The sequence below is a fragment of the Phyllopteryx taeniolatus genome, chromosome 4, assembly GCF_024500385.1.
Source record: "Phyllopteryx taeniolatus isolate TA_2022b chromosome 4, UOR_Ptae_1.2, whole genome shotgun sequence".
In the NCBI taxonomy this organism is placed as follows: Eukaryota; Metazoa; Chordata; class Actinopteri; order Syngnathiformes; family Syngnathidae; genus Phyllopteryx; species Phyllopteryx taeniolatus.
The window spans coordinates 8,984,913-9,002,525 of record NC_084505.1 but is presented as its reverse complement, the minus strand read 5'-3'; the positions used below and the strand labels follow the sequence as shown (position 1 = coordinate 9,002,525).

The following is a 17,613-nucleotide window of genomic DNA, read 5'->3' as shown; positions in this document are numbered from 1 at the left end:
AAGTATTCAGACCCCCTTAAATATTCACTCTTTTTTTTTTTTTATATTGCAGCCATTTGCTAAAATCATTTTTACATGAAATTATTAAAAACACATTATACACTGGCAACAAATTGCAAACTGCCATAGTGAAGAAGAGGCCTTCATCCTCCAGTGGCTAGATAATGGCTGATAATGATGATTTTTATTTTATTTTTTTTGACGGCTATTTTGTCTATTAGGATAATAAACTACCATAACAATTATTGACTGTTCATTTCTTTGGAAGTGAGCAAAGTTACAAATTCAGAAGAGGATCAAATAATTACAGTATTTCCCCTGCTGTATGACACAGTCATTTCCACTGCAAAGCCGAGGTTCAGTTTGGGACAAAATAGTACCAAAGTGAGGACGCACCCGAGTTTGTGCAATTCCGATTGTGCTCAGCTGCAAGGAAAGTTGCTGTACTGCATTTCTCCTATTGTTGTTTCTGCTTTTTTTTTTTTCTTCTTCTTCACCGAGACCAGTGACTCATATTCCTTTATGATGGGACTTTGCAAACGATGAGTCGTCCTTAATGATTACTCTGAGACATCCACCAAATATTACATATAAAGGCAGTACGCCTCTTGGTTGCAGTGCTTCTTGTACGTATATATGTGGAAGTTAGACTGATTGAGGATAGATTTCAGCCTCTCCGTGCCGCCATGTCAAATCAAAAGTGCCCTACGCCTTCCGAATCAGTACTGCTAACCCATGTAATTTAAACTATACTAGCAATGTAGGACTGTTTCTTTAAGCAATCAGATTTCAAATTCGCCTCAGAGGGCCCACAATAACATCAACATTTGTCCATAGTCTAATTAGTTGGCAAGAGAAAGCCCATTTCCAATAGCAACACACCTGTTGCGATCTGTAAACATGAATACATTTAATAATGAGCATCTCTGGTCCAGTATGATATATTTCATTTCGATTTTTTTTTTTAAATTGTATTCATTGAACATTGATTCAGAAGTACTCCAGATGATGTACTTGGCACAGTTGCATTTTTTTTATATCGCGTTTTTGTATTGCTGGTTACTCTAAGTGCAATGTGAGTGGAGCGTTAAGAGGTGGATTAAGTATCAAATGCACTGCCAAACCACTGCTTCTATACAGGTTTAAGATATGTCAATTGATTGCACTATTATATGTACAGTATTTCTGAAAAGATAAGAATGATGACCCCAAATAAGTAGGCCCACGTGGGTGCAGCTCAACTGACTACAGAAACAGAAATCCGAATGTTTCGTATTTGGTTGCCTATAATCTGATGCTTAGTGTGAAATGTGGCATAAAAGTCCATGCTTGATGTGAAGTAGTGTAGCCTTTACCAGTTTGGAAGCAATTAACACGCCCTACAAAGACTTATTTTCTTGGTAGTGGAGAATGGGCCCCTGGTGAAAAGGATGGGCAGGGCCCTGAAATGGGAGGAAGGCAAAACTGGTCAGTCCGGTCCTCCCCGCGCAAGGTGGATGTCTGGGCGGTGACGCACCTGTTAGGCCGGCCGGGAGGAGGTGCGCCCGTGCCGATATGAACGCGTGCAGGTAAGCCTTTTGCTGTGTTTAGACTTTGACAGCGGGAGACCCGGGGCGAGTGAGACGGACACGAAGGAGGGGTAAGAGAGGGACAGACGTTTTCCGTGGGATCTCAGTCGACCCCGCACGCCATGTCCAGGATGTTTAGGAAAAAAGAAGGTTCGGTCAAGGGCACCAGGTATGTTTTTTAATAAATACATTTTTCTATATGTATACTGTATCTGAATCTTGTTTCACTTTCTCTTGTTGCACTTGAGCCCAGGAGTAAGTCTCGTTTCCTCAGCATGCTGCTGTCCTCCTCCTCCGTGTGTGTGTGTGTGTGTGTATGCCTCCAAGCCGGTAACATTATATCAGGTCTTGTCAGCAGATCTGATGAGAAGCTGCATGAAGGACTAGATGGCGTGTTTTCCCAACATGCACGTTAACTCTCAGGTTCGAAAGTGAGAGTACAAACTAGTAATGCAGGCACGTAGACAACCACAGCGTATCCCAGTTGATTTCCTTACACATTCCAATACACAAGAGTGGACTATCTATTTGAAGTTGGGCAAGGGTTGCAGAGGGAGAGAACATTTTTGGGCTCAGTTGCTACAAAACAGATAAACCAAGACAATTGCGCACAGTGACGACTGGAAAGCAACACTGAGTATCTCTACACACACATTGATGTGATCTGTCACTTGTGTGCCTGCTGTCAGTCTGCTGTGGCTGTGGCGCCCTTGAACTGGTTCCTGTTCTTTCCAGAATATGGGCGTTGCTCTGCAACCGTACCCAACAGTCCACCATGCTTGGATTTCTTTGGAACGTGAGTCATGTTAATAAGAGACATCCAGTACTTAATACTTTGAAAGCGATGGACTTGTGAGTTGCACAAGCTGTCATTTACTCTATCGGGAGTGCTGTAAAGGGAGGGGTGGGGGTAGATGACAACTCGAACGGCCCATGACCGACAGGAGTGCTAAGAAATAGTACCGTATTTCTTAATTGCGGCATTGAATGTTCTTCTCGATGGAGTTGACATGAAATGGTTCCGAACGGTCATTATCTTTCTCAACAATATAGTGACAGCATTCACAGCCGCCTCAACCCCGAATTTCGTGGGCACTTACACATTCTAATCCCAAAACAAAAATCTTTTCAGAAACCACAATTGTACCACTAACAAAAAAAAAAAAAGACAAATATTTTCCACTCTAGAAGCATTGTCAAACATAAAATTCATGATCATGACCTGTTAAAGTTTTCTGTGATCATTAATCCTGGTCACCGTTTCTTAATATGCCACAACTTTTAACATCACTGTCAACGATTCTTTGAAATCACAAGGTGATGTTTTGACTTTTGGGGCAGCACTGGCCCTTCAATTTGAAATTAAGGCGCTTTCGGGCGTTTTCACATTTGGATGAGGGAGTGTTTGCAGTGCTGTGATCTTGGTGAAGAATGCAGACAAACCCTTCTCAAATATGCGCCTAATCCAGTTCGTCAAGGCAGCTAATCAGATCCTCGCTCGTCGTCCGCCATAGTAATTACTGACTCAATTATATGTGGCTATTTAATTAACTCTTTACCACAAAGTACATGGTCTCACAGTTCATTTTTTTTTGGTATGCAGCCACATGCAGCAATGCACACAAAACACTTGAAATTGAACAATTCAACATTTTTATAAAAACACAACACATTCGACTTTAAATATGAATTTCTGCACTTCGCTTAAATGTTGGCCCTTTGCTAACACTGTAAGTTTTGAGGGGACATTTAATGCTGTGAAATACGTGAAAAACTAAAAGAATGGGAAATGACATGCAAGTGTTATGTGCGTGGGTATGCATGCTTCGCGTAGCTGTCTCACCTGTACATTACTATACCAGCTGAAGAACCAGACTTCCTTGTTATATGAAAATTAAATGGCGGCATGAAAAAAAAAAAAACCTTGAGGAATATTGCATCAAAATCAAATGAAAAACATTTGCATTCCTACTTCTCAACTAAACGAATGCTTTGTCTGTGTTCTTTGTCTGTAATTGGTGCACATCAGCTTTTAAACAGGTTACGTGGAGGATATCCTTCATTTAAATCAATATTAGGTCTTTTTGCTTCAAATAATGTTGAAAAAAGGTATTTAGAAGAGGAGCCATTAGTAAAAACAGTCTCGCGCTGTCACTGCAATGTGTTGACAATTGGACAATTCTTCAAAGTTAGACCTTTTATGGAACGCAAAATGCATTTTCAATAGAAAATTGACAGTAGATTTCTTGCCAGCCTGAAAAGATTGGGACACATTTGCACAGCAATACTAACCTGATAAATAATGAAAACTTTTGCTTTCGACATTTGATTTGTCGGTCTTTCTGAAAAGATCAGTCGACAGTTTTATCTGTGGTGTTTTGTCTGCTGAGGCGAGACTTTACGTTTACGCTGCCAAACTTTGTGTGGTGTTGACAAGTCGCATCACCGCAGACATGAAGAAGAAGAGGCAGCAGCAGTGACACTCGGCCTCCGTGGAATGGCGAGCATTTCAAGCACGCTTTGGAAACTCTTTGCTGTCTTGAATTTGTGATTATTATATATTATGAGCATTTGTGTTTGTTTGTTTTTCTGGTAAGTGTTGTGGGTATCACTGTAAAAAAAAAAAAAAAAAAAAAAGACTCCATCGCTTGAAATTTGTGGGAAAATGCACTAAAGCAACCCCCAAAGCCAGCTTCATTTAGGAAGACATGACATTTGGTTGGCAGGTCTACCAAGAGTAGACCTACAAAAAAAAAGTCTCTTGAAAAGACAGGAAGGCTTCCATTTCGTTCTCGAAGCGGCCATTTTTAACTAGACCAGATCCCTTGATTGCTTCCAAATGTGTTTTTGGAATTGCATGGCGGGCCACATCACATGCTGTTGCAGTAAAACACCAGCACGACATCATCAAGCATGGCTTGTCAATCACCGCCAACGTCTGACAACTAACAAGGCGTGATCTCCAGTCTTTGACGTTTTGTCCCCACCTTGCAGGACCCAGCCCGGCAACCTGGCCCTGCTGATCGCCCAGATGCAAAAGAATGCAGACGTGGTGGAGAAAGACATCCTCCGCTCTGAGGGACTCTTGGCTGAGGTAAGAAGACACACAAAGGCCTCCCTCAATCAGTTTTTGAAAATCCCCCCCCCCTACCTGACTTGTGTTTCCTTCCACCAGGATGCAGAAAATGACAGGAAAGAGCTCCCTTTGAAGCACCAGAATGAGCTCTGTGACACGCTGGGCGAAGCTGAGAGCCTGCTGGAGGACCTCTTCTTGGACGTGGACAAAGCCAAGAAGCTCAAACACCCGCAGGCCAGAGAGATCGAGAGCGAGTGAGTTGTTACACAACATGTGCGCTCGTCCACTCAAAGTCCAACGTAGAAGCCACTCAAGATGTCAGTCAATTTAGTATTGTCAGATGACATTATGGCTCCCCCTACAGATGACCTGTTGTTTGCTTCAATGAAATTGTTAAATCCAACCCTAAAGTGGGAATCAACGCTGGCTAATTGCGTGTTTATACCAGTGTTTCCAAATATTTATTGAGCACACATTACAGTTACATTAGAAAAACCTCACGGTGCACGACCAAGCAAAAATATGACAAAAACGTTTATGTAGTATGCCGCAATAATTGTGATTACATTCTGTCTTCTCTGGGAGACTATTACATTTTTCTGCCTGTCATTATATGTCACTGGCTTCGATAGATGAACAACGATAAAATCATAATTTTTGGACCAATGAAGTGAAATTGGATACTGTGTGTCTCCCGACACGCTAAAAAAAAAAAATATATATATATATATTTGCTTTAGCCCCCAAAAATTCTTGAATAAGCGGCGATACACAGCCAGTAAGTGTTTTCCACAACCAATGTGGGTTACTTCCACCCCCCATAAAAATCAAAATAATAAAAATCAACAAATAGGTGAATCTGCGGGTGCTGGACTGCGAGTATGCGGGGGTCGACTGTACTTGTGCAGTACTACATTTAGACTACTAGTTGTTGCTTTTCATTGGCTTATGTATGCAATGCATACAAAAAATGACAACTAATGAAAGAGCGTGTCCAGGCAGGTCCACCAAAAGTAGTTGATCCTAGGTTGCCATGGTAATAGTCTTTATTACAAACCATGATTTTATGGGTTTTATTTTAAGGTACCATTTCTACATATCGTTGCTTCAAAACATCCTCAAGTATTTGTGCCGTACTTTTGTTTTCAGTGTCCTCCACCTCCACGAGCGTTGGCTGAAGGACTGCACTTTCTATCGAGACATCTATGAGCAGATTGACGACGTGTCACTGATGCCCAGGATCGACTGGGCGCCTGTTTTCAATGAGAAGCAAGTAGGTCTCACAACACCGTCTTACCGCCTCTGAGCAAATGACAATGACAGTGGCATTCATTCAATTCCTCCCGTGTGCGTGTGTGCGTTTTCAGAAACAAGTGAGCAGTGACCTGTATGGGCCCACCATGGCAGAATTGGAAAAACAGATTGCTTCTCACAAACTCCTGCATCAGGAGATTGAGGCCTACAACCCGCAGCTGTGTGTCAGCTCTGCCGGCACCAAGGTAAAGTAACGTTACCAAACACTACATATTCACCTTGACAGTACACTTGAGAAGGTGTGTACTCTTTCTTTTTTTGTTTTTTTTGTAATTTCATGCATTCTATCATCTTGTCTTCCAGGAGAACTACACAGCCCTCAAGAAACAGTACAACAAACTTCTGGTGAATCCCTTGTTGAATATTTGACACGATTCATTCGGAAATCTACTAGAATCAGTATATCCAATTTAGGAGAACTTGAAGGATTGCTGTGTCACAGTAGCAGGTTGTGCATTTAGTACCTGGCCACTATCACATCACCATTATAGAAACCTTCAATACCATGCGAAAAAAAACTTTGCTGGCCCTGATAGTCCAGCGCTGCTTTTTCACACCTTGTTTTGTTTTGTTTTCCCCTCTAAAAGGAAACCTCCAAGTGGCGTGGCCACTACTTGAACAGCCTTTATGAGTACATGCAGGGCTGCAACAAGGAGCTGACTTTCCTGGGAGAGGAGCAAGATAAGATCAAGAAGGAGGACTGGAGTGACCGAATGGTGGATCCTTCCGATGTCCGCAGGCAGTATGAGGTCAGAAAGGACTGAAACTGTGACAGTAATTTATCATGATTATGTAGATTAAAACACTGTTGTGTGCTAACGTGGGGTAAATGTGTCTTTAATTCTCAGAACTTCAAGAACAACAGTCTGCTGTCACATGAGAGTGAGGTGAACAAACTCCAGGATGAAGGTGACAGACTTATTGAGCTTAAGCACCCTGCCAGCGCTACCATACAGGTACACGAGCAACTCCTTCACTCTTTCCTTGTGTGTGTGTGTGTGTGCGTGTGTGTGTGCCTGCATGCGTATGATCTGGTTCTCTGTGTGGAGTGCGACATAAAAATATACCACTGGGTGTAAGTAGATTTTCCCCCTGACGGATTCTAATCAGTGCAAATATAGAGGAGACATGCTGTACGTAAACGCATTAGTTTTGCAATTCAAGCGCTACTCTGTATTAAAGGGAAGACAAACAAGTGGGGCACGGAATTCCCTGACCTTAACGCAGAATCGCCACAACTATTAGCGTAACTTCACATTCGCAGGCTCAGAGAGACGCCGTACGCAACGATTGGCAGAAGTTCCTCCACTTGTGCATTTGTCAGGAGACACACCTGGACAATTTGGAGCAATACAAAAAGGTAATGATGAGACTTATATCATGTATCCACCTGAAGACACCTTGTTGTGTGTTTGACACAAATGTATTGTCTACCGCGTGGCCATGCAGTACCAACTGGACACGGAGCAACTGTCAGAGACACTGAGCAAACTCAACAATAGCTTGAAACTGAACCCCATGGTCAGGAAGAGCAACTCGGAGACGATGCTGCAGCTTGAGGTATGAGGGGGATGCTTGAATAGTCTTGATCGCAGCTCCATATTATTTATGAACATTGTAAGATGTCACATATGAAAGCCGACAGCATAGTGAACAAGTGTTTCCCAACCTTGATTAGGAGCCAAGGCACATATTTGACATGAGGCTTATCATTAGCCTATTATTGGCATTTCCATTATATTTGTCATATTCCCTTTTCCTTTTCATTGTCTGTCCTGTTATCATTCCTTATACACACTGATACCAGTCAAATTTGTTTTAGGGTTACTGTATACGATCTACCTCGCTGGTTGTAATTCCAAGATGACTTGTGAAGCATATTTCTGATTTGTGTGTGTTTCGAATGTTTCGCACCAGGCGGAAGAGAAAGCTGTGCAGGACAGTGAGCAGCTGCTGGCGGACCTGAGAAGGCGCAGCACCTCCATTGCTCCTCTGACGCAGCGTCGTAACCCCCCAAACAGATCGGTCACATTGGAGTCCCTCTGCGACTGGGAGACAAACAGGGTAGAGCATTTCAACTCTTACATTTTAGCAGGCAGAAAGTCAGGGAAGTGTCACATAACTGGCAGGGTATAGACTGCTATTTTTCAAATGATTACTTATTTAATGTTGTTACAGTGTCCCCAGTAAAACACAAAGGGCACACTCATGCAGATGCTGTTGTCAGCCCCAGCTCACGCCCAGACACTCACATGGAGACTCGCCATAGCTTGAGCCCACTGGCTAGCCCCACACACCAGGGCACATGCAGTATCTAACACACACATACTACAATACATACAGTATTTTTTAAATACATTTTATGCTTTCAGTTGTTTTGTGTTGAAATACTTTTACAATGTGTTTAAAAAAAAAAAAAAAAGCATTTTAATAAGTTCAAATGTGTTTAAAGTGTGTGGGAGGAGTACAACTATATATAAAAACATTCTGTTCTCTCCAGATCATAGATTTTCACCGATTGTGAGTGAGTCTCAAACGTATCCCCCACAATGAAAAGGGTTTCACTGTGTTTATGTTTGCTCAAGGGACCTCTGTCAAGAGGCGAGAAGTGCGCCTTGAAATCTAACTCTGACAATGAGAACTGGGATGTTATCACCAACAAAGGGGTCACTAACACCTTCCCAGGGGTTTGCTTCGTGATCCCACCGCCTGATCCCGAGGCCATCAACAAAGTGGACCTGTAAGTAACAGCACTTTCACAAAAAGAAGTCAAAGATCTATTCAACCTACAAGTACAACGCAATGCATATTTTCAATGACTAGTTTGGGTGGTGAACTGGGGGACATTAAGAAGAGGAGAGCCGCTCTGGCAGAATCCCTCAAGAATCACAAGTCAGAGATGGCCAGGTCTCTGCAATCAGGTCATTGTCAAACCAAATACTGATACGAGATCCCTCACATGTTGTTCAGCTTTTTAATCAATGAACTTCCCATTTAATGGTTCAGCCCCAGTGTCGTCTCCTACGCTGGATCCCGGACTGGCAGCGCTGGGTCTCCGGTTGGACAAGCTGAATGCCGACCTGGCCAACGCTGATAAAGACATGCTGAGCCGTATGCGAGCCCCACTGAGCCGCTCCAACCCCACTGGAGATCTGGTCAACAGGATCAAGGAACAGGAAGTGAGAAAAATGAGCAGAGGACTAACATTTACCCAATATATTAGCAATTAATAAAATCAAACAACATAGCATAAACACACAGTTACACACCATCCATCCATCCATTTTCAGAGCCGCTTCTCCTCACTAGGGTCGCGGGCATGCTGGAGCCTATCCCAGCTGTCATCGGGCAGGAGGCAGGGTACACCCTGAACTGGTTGCCAGCCAATCGCAGGGCACATAGAAACAAACAACCATTCGCACTCACAGTCATGCCGACGGGCAATTTAGAGTCTCCAATGAATGCATGTTTTTGGGATGTGGGAGGAAACCGGAGTGCCCGGAGAAAACCCACGCAGGCACGGGGAGAACATGCAAACTCCACACAGGCGGGGACGGGGATTGAACCCCGCACCTCAGAACTGTGAGGCTGACGCTCTAACCAGTCGGCCACCAGTTACACACAAAACTGTGAAATCCTGGCTATTATTTGGTGGGGGTATCTTTTTGCTGGAAATGACACAAGAAAGTGACAAAATATTATAAGACCTTTTACATTTTGACACAAGGTTTCATATTACATGTAATCTTCAAAAGTTGGAGTTGTTTAGAATGCCGTAGAATCTAGATTATAAATTGCTAGAGCCATTTAGAACGGTGTCAAAGATTTGTTTTGTCGAGTATTTACAATACTCCCATACGATACATTATTACAAGGTATTTTTATTGTCAATTCTTCAATATGCGTAACACATACAGAGGATTTCAATTATGGTACTCAAGGCCCCGGGGTGCTACAAAAGACGACAAAAAATAACATCAATATAAAAGCTACATCCACTATAGTATATACAGTCGAACAAGTACGCATTGAATGTGCAAATATCAAAGGTCAGGTGACGTGTGCAACAGTCATGGTCAGAGAACCAAGGCAAATAAGACATTTATAAATTAGATGACAAAACCCCAATGCTGGTAAAGTGGCTTATTACATTACACTATACATTATTCATAGTTCTAAATTCAAGCACCTGATGTATAGAGTATTTTACATCCTCGTAGTGATTAATTTGTTTGATGACATTAGAAGACTATGCCAAAAAGAAAATGTTTTTTTACAATTTATTATTGTCGTTCTTTTCAGATTTTATAGCAGTGTAGTATAGGAGGTGAGCTATTCAGTGAGTGTGGATTTTGTTTCATTAAGTCAACCACTGTTGACAAAATACATGCACTTTTAAACATTATGTAACATAAAATCTGCAAGGAGTACAAATTTGTTCAGTCATACAGTACATGGAAGACCCTTAAAGAAGTGTACTTGTACTACTATATTATTTATTAGTATAAAATTGCAGAGTTAATTGAATTGCCTTGAAAGACAAAAACATTACTTCAAAATGAAAAATTATTATTTTTTCTTTTTCTTTTTCTTTCTTTGCCCCCTTTCGTAGCAAGCTGCCAGGGCACTAAAAGATCTGGGGCAGGAGAAGCTTGCCGCTCAGGCTGAGCTACAGCCTTTACTGTCCAAAGATCCTAGTGGCTCCTTTGCGCTGCCACTCAAACTGAACAATGCTGAAAACAAGTATGATGGCATCTCTGGACTTGCTGACCTCTACAACAAGAAGTAAGTGTGATATATGTTTTGGGAGACGGCTTAGGAACAAAAACCTTTTCTCTTTTTAAAAGTACAGACATGCCAATTTCTTTTTTTTTTTTTTCAAACATCCATCCATCCATTTTCTACCACTTATCCGAGGTCGGTACGCGCGGGCAGTAGCTTTGCCAGGGACGCCCAGACTTCCCTCTCCCTTTTTGCAACCAAATAGTAAATAATTGGCACTATTTTTGTTGTCTTTAACTTTGTGGGTTTTTTTTTTTTTTTCAGCGCAAACGCATCCCTTAACTTGGAGAATCAGATAAAGAAGGTGGATGGCCTCATCTCAGGGTTTGAGAAGAGGCTTAGTGAAGATGGCCCAATACTTGATGTGCCAAACTCCATCCAAACTGCCAGTGACAGCCTACATGTAAGGAAATAACTACAATTTCCTTTTAAACCACACAAAAATTCAATCAAACTTTCAAGAGAAAACAATATTCATGTCACCTTTGCCATTTTTAGCAACAGCGAAAGGCTGTGGCATCTATTCAGCCTGACATGAGGAAGCTAAGTCAGGACCTGGAGGCCACTGAGCAGCTATGCAGTTCTCTGCAGCAGGGATATCAGGAGTTCTGTCCGGACATCCAACGCCAGAGATCAGAGGTCAAACAGCTCCACAACCGCTATGCAAACCTTGACAACCAGCTGAAGGAGAGGTAAGAATCCCACCAGACACATGCAGTCCGATATCAAATGCATCAATACAAACAATACAGAGCTTTAAACAATAGACACATCTTTTCAGAGAGAACATCTTACAAGAAGCTAGTGCCAAAAACCATGAATTCCAAAATTCAGCCAAATCCCTGAATTTTTTCCTGAACAACCTGCCAAAAAACAAGATCAACTACACTGATGATGCGTCTTCAGTCTCTGCAATGCAGAGTGCGCAGGAGGTGAGAATACTCTCTCATCATGACCCATTTGGAATGTTGGCTTTTTAATACAACCCCAATTCCAATGAAGTTGGGACGTTGTGTTAAACATAAATAAAAACAGAATACAATGATTTGCAAATCATGTTCAACCTATATTTAATTGAATACACTACAAAGACAAGATATTTAATGTTCAAACTGATAAACTTTATTGATTTTAGCAAATAATCATTAACTTAGAATTTTATGGCTGCAACATGTTCCAAAAAAGCTGGGACAGGTGGCAAAAAAAAAACCGAGAAAGTTGAGGAATCCTCATCAAAGACCTGTTTGGAACATCCCACAGGTGAACAGGCTAATTGGGAACAGGTGCGTGCCATGATTGGGTATAAAAGGAGCTTCCCTGAATTGAATTGAAATATAGGTTGAACATGATTTGCAAATCATTGTATTCTGTTTTTATTTGTTTAACACAACGTCCCAACTTTATTGGAATTGGGGTTGTACTTTCATTTTTTCATTTTCCTTTCAGAATTCCATTTACTTTCTTCATTTTGATGCAGCTTGATTAAATTTTAACGTATTCAAGGAGAATACACCGCAGATGAGTAAATAGGACATCTGCCTCCCAGTTCTGAGGTTCAGGGTTCAAATCTTGGCGCTGGCCTTCCTGTGGGGAGTTTGCGTTGGTTGTTCTACGGTTGTTCCAACTTCATGCAGGTTTATTGAAGACTGAATTGTCCATAGGTGTGAATGTGAGTGTGAATGATTGCCTATACGTATGTGCCCTGCAATTGACTGGCAAGGTGTATACTGCCTCTCGCCCAAAGTCAGCTAGGATAGGCTTCTGCTGTGACCCAAATGAGGACAATTGGTGTAGTAAATAGATGAATGGGACTTATTCAGATTGCTGTTTGAAACCTCTATTTAAGTACCAGAGGTGGGACCGAGTCATTGCTTTGTAAGTCACAGGTGAGTCTCAAGTCTTTGCCCCTCAAGTTCCGAGTCAAATCCCAAGTCAAGACAGGCGAGTCCTGAGTCAAGTCACAAGTCCTAGAATTTGAAACAGGACTTGAGACTTGCCTGTCTTGACTTCAACTTGAAGTCAAGTCGCACACTTGCGACCTGACTCGGAAGTTGCCTCCCTCAACCTGGGAATTGACTCGGGACTTGTCTGTCTCGACTCAAGACTTGAGACTCACTTATGACGTGCAAAGCAGTGACTTGGTCCCATCTCTGTTAAGTACCCTCCTTGTGCCAACCCTAACCAATTGTAATGTATCAGCGATTATAGCACTATGATAGAATGTTATCAATAACTGACACTTCACTGCAGAGGGTGATGGACGACCTGAAGCGGAAAGGCAATGACATGGACAGAGTGTCCGACGTGTCTCGAGACCTGCACACTCTACTTGGTGTAAGACATAATATGCAATGGTCATAACACAGAACTGTGAAATAAATGAGTGATGTAAGGCCCAATAACATTAAGGCAAAATGGACCGTCTTCTCGATGTGCAGGACTATGATGCCAACATTGACAAATTCAATGGTACGCTGGAAGATGCTGGTGCCACTGTTGTAAAGAGACCATATACGCTCACACTTACTGAGGCTGTTCAGAAAGAGGTATCATCCACAAGATTAAGCAATAGCCTGCTGTTAATTGTCGCCATTTGCTTGAAAATTGCAGAAGTTACCCTGTCTCTTTCTTTCAAAGGAAAGGGATCTGGTCAACCGCTACGCTGAGGCGTTAGCTGAAAATGGTCAACGGCAAAAGCAGATGGGGTTGGCCCGGAATCTCATTTTACAAGTAAGAGGGCAGGCCATGATAAACACAGTAATACCCAAACCAAATCACTGGATGATTTATTAACTCATTGTTATTTCCTTTGCTGTAGAATGATGAGAAAGTTCAATTGTTGGCACAACATCAGGTGCAGCTGGAAAACCAGCAACGGAGTACTTTTGAGCTAAACAGTTTGTCCAGAGAGCTGGAGGAAGAGAGGGAGAGGACACTTCATGTTGAGACTAATCTAAAAGCATTTCGAGATAGGCTGATGTCACTGAGGAATCGCAAAGGAGTAGAACGTGTTGAGGAAAAAGAAGTGCTTCAGTACTACCGTGAACCAAAACTGGAGGTTGACTTAACAGAACTTCAGAAGACACTCCATGAAGAGATCCGGAGAAGGACTACCATCCACAGTGAGGTTGAGATTTATAACAAGAAATTTGCCCTCTCTGAGGACAACCTAAAAAATGTAGCGCCAAAACTGTTGTCGAGAGAAGTGACAGAGTTTGAGAAAGACCCTCAGTTAGATATAGATGCTTCTAAGCTGAGAGATGAAATATCAAGAATGAGAGATAACATCCGACTGAGAGACTCTGAGCACATGCAGATGAAGATGGAGTTTGAGATTCTCCAACAGAAGAAACCACTCATCAAAGAGAGGGTGGTTAAGAAGGAAGTGGTGCAAGTAGAAAAAGACCCAGAGATGTTGAGATCCTTGCGGAAATTTGAGACGGAAATTTCTGAGGAGACAGGCAGGGTTAAGCTCATAAATGATGAAATATTCCAAATTAGAAGCCAGATTAATGCCCTTGAAAGACTGATTCCAAACATTCAGCCCAAGATCATCACAAAGGAAGTTAAAAAGGTTGAACAAGACCCCGAACTCATCACAGAATCAAAGAGGATTCGAACATCTGTGGAGACTGAGATGATCGAAAACAACTCCTTGTCCAAAGAGGTGTTGAACCTCCATAGTCGCTACAGGGAAGTTCAAGCTCTAAAACCAAAAGTTGAGGTGAAGGAAATTGTTAATGAGATTTACCGGATTGATCCAAATACAGAGGTAGAAATTTTACGCCTCAGGAGAGATATACAAGACTCCAATGTGCAGCGCACTGTCATTGATAGGGATATCACTAAGGTAGGATCAGAGGTGAATTTTCTTCGATCACAGAAGCCCAAGGTAGAAATGAAGGAAGTTCTTCAAGAGGTGGTGAAGGAAGAAAGAAGCCCTGAAAATGAGAGAGAGATTCAAAGGTTAAATGAGCAAATTAACATAATCCACAACAATTACAACTTTCTCCAAGATCAGGTGAGGACATTCAAGAAAGAGAGAGATGGCTGGAAGGCTGAAAAGTCCAAGGTCGAGACCAGAATCCTCACCAGAGATGTCGTTAAGTATGAACCGGATCCTCTCTTAGAGAAAGAAGCTGAACGTCTGAGAAGAGAGTTGAGGGACGAGGCGCAAAGGCGTCGTTCAATTGAGGAGTTGGTGTTTGACCTGAAAAACAAATATATCTTGTTGGAAAGACAAAAACCTGAGGAGAAAGTGGTTGTGCACGAGGTTGTGCGTTTACAGAAGGACCCGCGGCAAGTGCTTGAGCATGAGAGACTGAGTACGACCCTGGATGAAGAAGTGATGACTCGACGTCAGACCGATTTAGAGTTACAGCAACTAAGAACAAAGGTGGAAGAGAAGGAGAGGCTCCTCAGAGCAAGTGATGAACATCAAAAGAGGATGATAGCAGAGTCAGAACTCAAGGAACTCAGATTGCGTATCCACCAACTGGAACGTGCGCCCCCTGCCGTTTCAGAAAATATTGTTGTTGAAGAGGTACTGAAAGTGGAGAGGGACCCAAAACTAGAGAGGTTGACAACTGCTCTGCGAGGAGATATGGATAAGGAAACCAGCGATATCTTGCGTCTCCAGAGAGACATCCGTAACATCACTCTTAGGCTTGAGGTCCTCCAGAAAGAAAAGTCTGTTGAGAAGAAAGTGTACAAAGAAGTTGTCCGTGTTGAAAAAGACCAGGCTGTGGAAGCGGAGAGGGATCGCCTGAGGGAACAGGTTTCTAAGCAAAAATTTGCAAGGCAGGACATTGAGGATCAAATCAAACGCCTCAGTGCTAAAACAAACCATCTGATGACTTCCAAGTCTAGCAGCTCAAGAGAAGAAACCAGCCTAACTCTGAACAGAGATGCCTTATTGAGAGATAAAGACAACCTGACTCGTGAGCTCAGGACATTGGAGGCAAAGAAACACGACATCAACTTGTCTTTCGACCAGCAGAGTAGACTCATGAGCGAGAGAACACAGATGAGCAGGAACAGAAGTATGAAGATGGGTTCTGGCATCCAGCAACTTGAGATGGAAATCCTAAACGAAAAAGACAGGATCCATGTGCGTGACAGCACCATTCGCGACCTCCTGGTGAGCCTGCAGAAAGAGGAACATACTGAAACGAGGACCAAAGAGACCAACGTGTCCACCAAAATCACCATTCTGGATCCAGATACAGGCAAAGACATGTCTCCTTATGATGCCTACCTGCAGCGTCTGATTGATCGTCAACAGTACATTCATCTGCAGGAGCTTGAGTGTGACTGGGAGGAGATTACTTCTGTGGGACCCGATGGCGAAATATCTGTACTGCAGGATCGCAAGAGTGGCAATGAGTACTCCATTAATGATGCCCTGAAGGAAGGCAGACTGACACAGTTTGATTTGGATAAGTACAAACAAGGCAAACTACACATCTCAGAGTTTTCCTTGTTGGTTGCTGGTGAAAGCAAGCCAAAATCCCAGTTCAACTCATTTGTGTCAAGGACCAACACATCAGTGAGGTCAGGCCCAATTGACTACGCTGCGACACAAACGTATCCAATTGCTGGGATCATGGACACACACACAGACACCTGCTTCACTATACGCAGCGCTGCCATGCGTAAACTTATCGACACCACGACAGCCCAAAAGCTTCTGGAGGCCCAGGCAGCAACTGGTGGCATCATTGATATCACCACCAAAGAAAGACACTCGGTTAACAAGGCAGTTTCCAGAGGCCTCATTGATCAGAGTCAGCTGCAGAGACTCCTTAACGCTCAAAAGGCCTACACTGGTGTGGAAGACCCTGTCACCAAAGAGCGTTTGTCTGTGGGAGAAGCCATACAGAAAGGTTGGATACCAAAGGAAAGTGCCACTTGGTACATGGAAGCGCAGCACCTGACAGGAGGGCTAGTTGATCCAAACAGCAGCAGAAGAATCAGCATCTCTAATGCTATTGGATCCAAAATGCTCAACAGCACCATGATGAGAGAGATTCAAGCTGAATCCAATTACAAGAAAGATCTCACCGACCCCCTCACCAAGCAGAAGATCAACTACAAACAAGCCTTGGATCGCTGTAAGACAGACCCCATCTCTGGCCTTCTAATGCTTCCGGCCTCCTCCAAAGAGTCTGGTTACACCCCAGCATACAACAGATATGCAAGATTCTAAATGTGTTTACAGCTTAGAGTTATCTGCTTTGTGAAGTAATGGATGAAAAAATGTGCCAATACATTTGGGGTCATATTGTACGAACATAAACAGTGCATAAAATGTGGCTTTTTGACTCAGGCAAGTTTTCTGTAAAAGCAAAAAGATTGCTGCCAAGTCACCTTTGTTTACCAAACATGGCAGAAGCTATGATTTAATGAAAATAAAATTACAAATTAAATATCTACCTGATAATGTTACTGTGGATTACTGGGACATGGTGCAATGCTATTTACCAAGATGAATTGGAATCTGTATTACTTGCGGGCTATGCTTGACACTGTTCACTTTTAACTGAGTCTTGTTTGATACTTGATGAAAAAACACATCAATAAATTTAAATTATAATATCTGTTGTGCAGTCTTTTAAATAAAACACAAATATAGATAAAGCAAAAAGTTATCCAGGCTTTAAATAAAAAAATATTCAAGTTAGATCAGAAAGAGCAAGCGTAGTCAGTGCTTGGAAGTAATGCCATGGCATCATGGCCACATCATTGCTTTTCTATCCATGCTGTAACAAAAGATTTTGCAGAAAATCCATGAAGAGTTTGAGCGAAGAAAAGTAAAAGCAAAGTCCTGATGGAGCGGCATGTTTTTTTTTTTCTTTCATTCATGAAAGTAGA

General features: G+C 42.4%; 1 protein-coding gene across 1 annotated transcript; it reads left to right on the top strand.

Annotated features, from left to right (window-relative positions):
* Positions 1 to 1,578: 1,578 nt before the first annotated feature.
* evpla (envoplakin a) lies at positions 1,579 to 17,337 on the top strand. Its single transcript, XM_061772343.1, has 22 exons — positions 1,579 to 1,737; positions 4,563 to 4,662; positions 4,744 to 4,898; positions 5,794 to 5,917; positions 6,012 to 6,143; positions 6,262 to 6,303; positions 6,546 to 6,707; positions 6,807 to 6,914; positions 7,223 to 7,318; positions 7,408 to 7,518; positions 7,876 to 8,022; positions 8,544 to 8,698; positions 8,782 to 8,879; positions 8,965 to 9,137; positions 10,571 to 10,743; positions 11,005 to 11,143; positions 11,239 to 11,432; positions 11,522 to 11,672; positions 12,991 to 13,074; positions 13,179 to 13,286; positions 13,378 to 13,470; positions 13,559 to 17,337. Exons 1-22 carry the CDS (start codon positions 1,691 to 1,693, stop codon positions 16,946 to 16,948), a joined length of 5,982 nt encoding a protein of 1,993 aa, XP_061628327.1. The 5' UTR covers positions 1,579 to 1,690; the 3' UTR covers positions 16,949 to 17,337.
* Positions 17,338 to 17,613: the final 276 nt, after the last annotated feature.

Coding starts and splice junctions, on each gene's coding strand:
- evpla (XM_061772343.1), top strand. CDS start 1,691: ATGTCCAGGATGTTTAGGAAAAAAGAAGGTTCGGTCAAGGGCACCAG. Junction 6,915..7,222: donor CTGCCAGCGCTACCATACAG/GTACACGAGCAA, acceptor TCACATTCGCAG/GCTCAGAGAGACGCCGTACG. Junction 11,144..11,238: donor CTGCCAGTGACAGCCTACAT/GTAAGGAAATAA, acceptor TGCCATTTTTAG/CAACAGCGAAAGGCTGTGGC.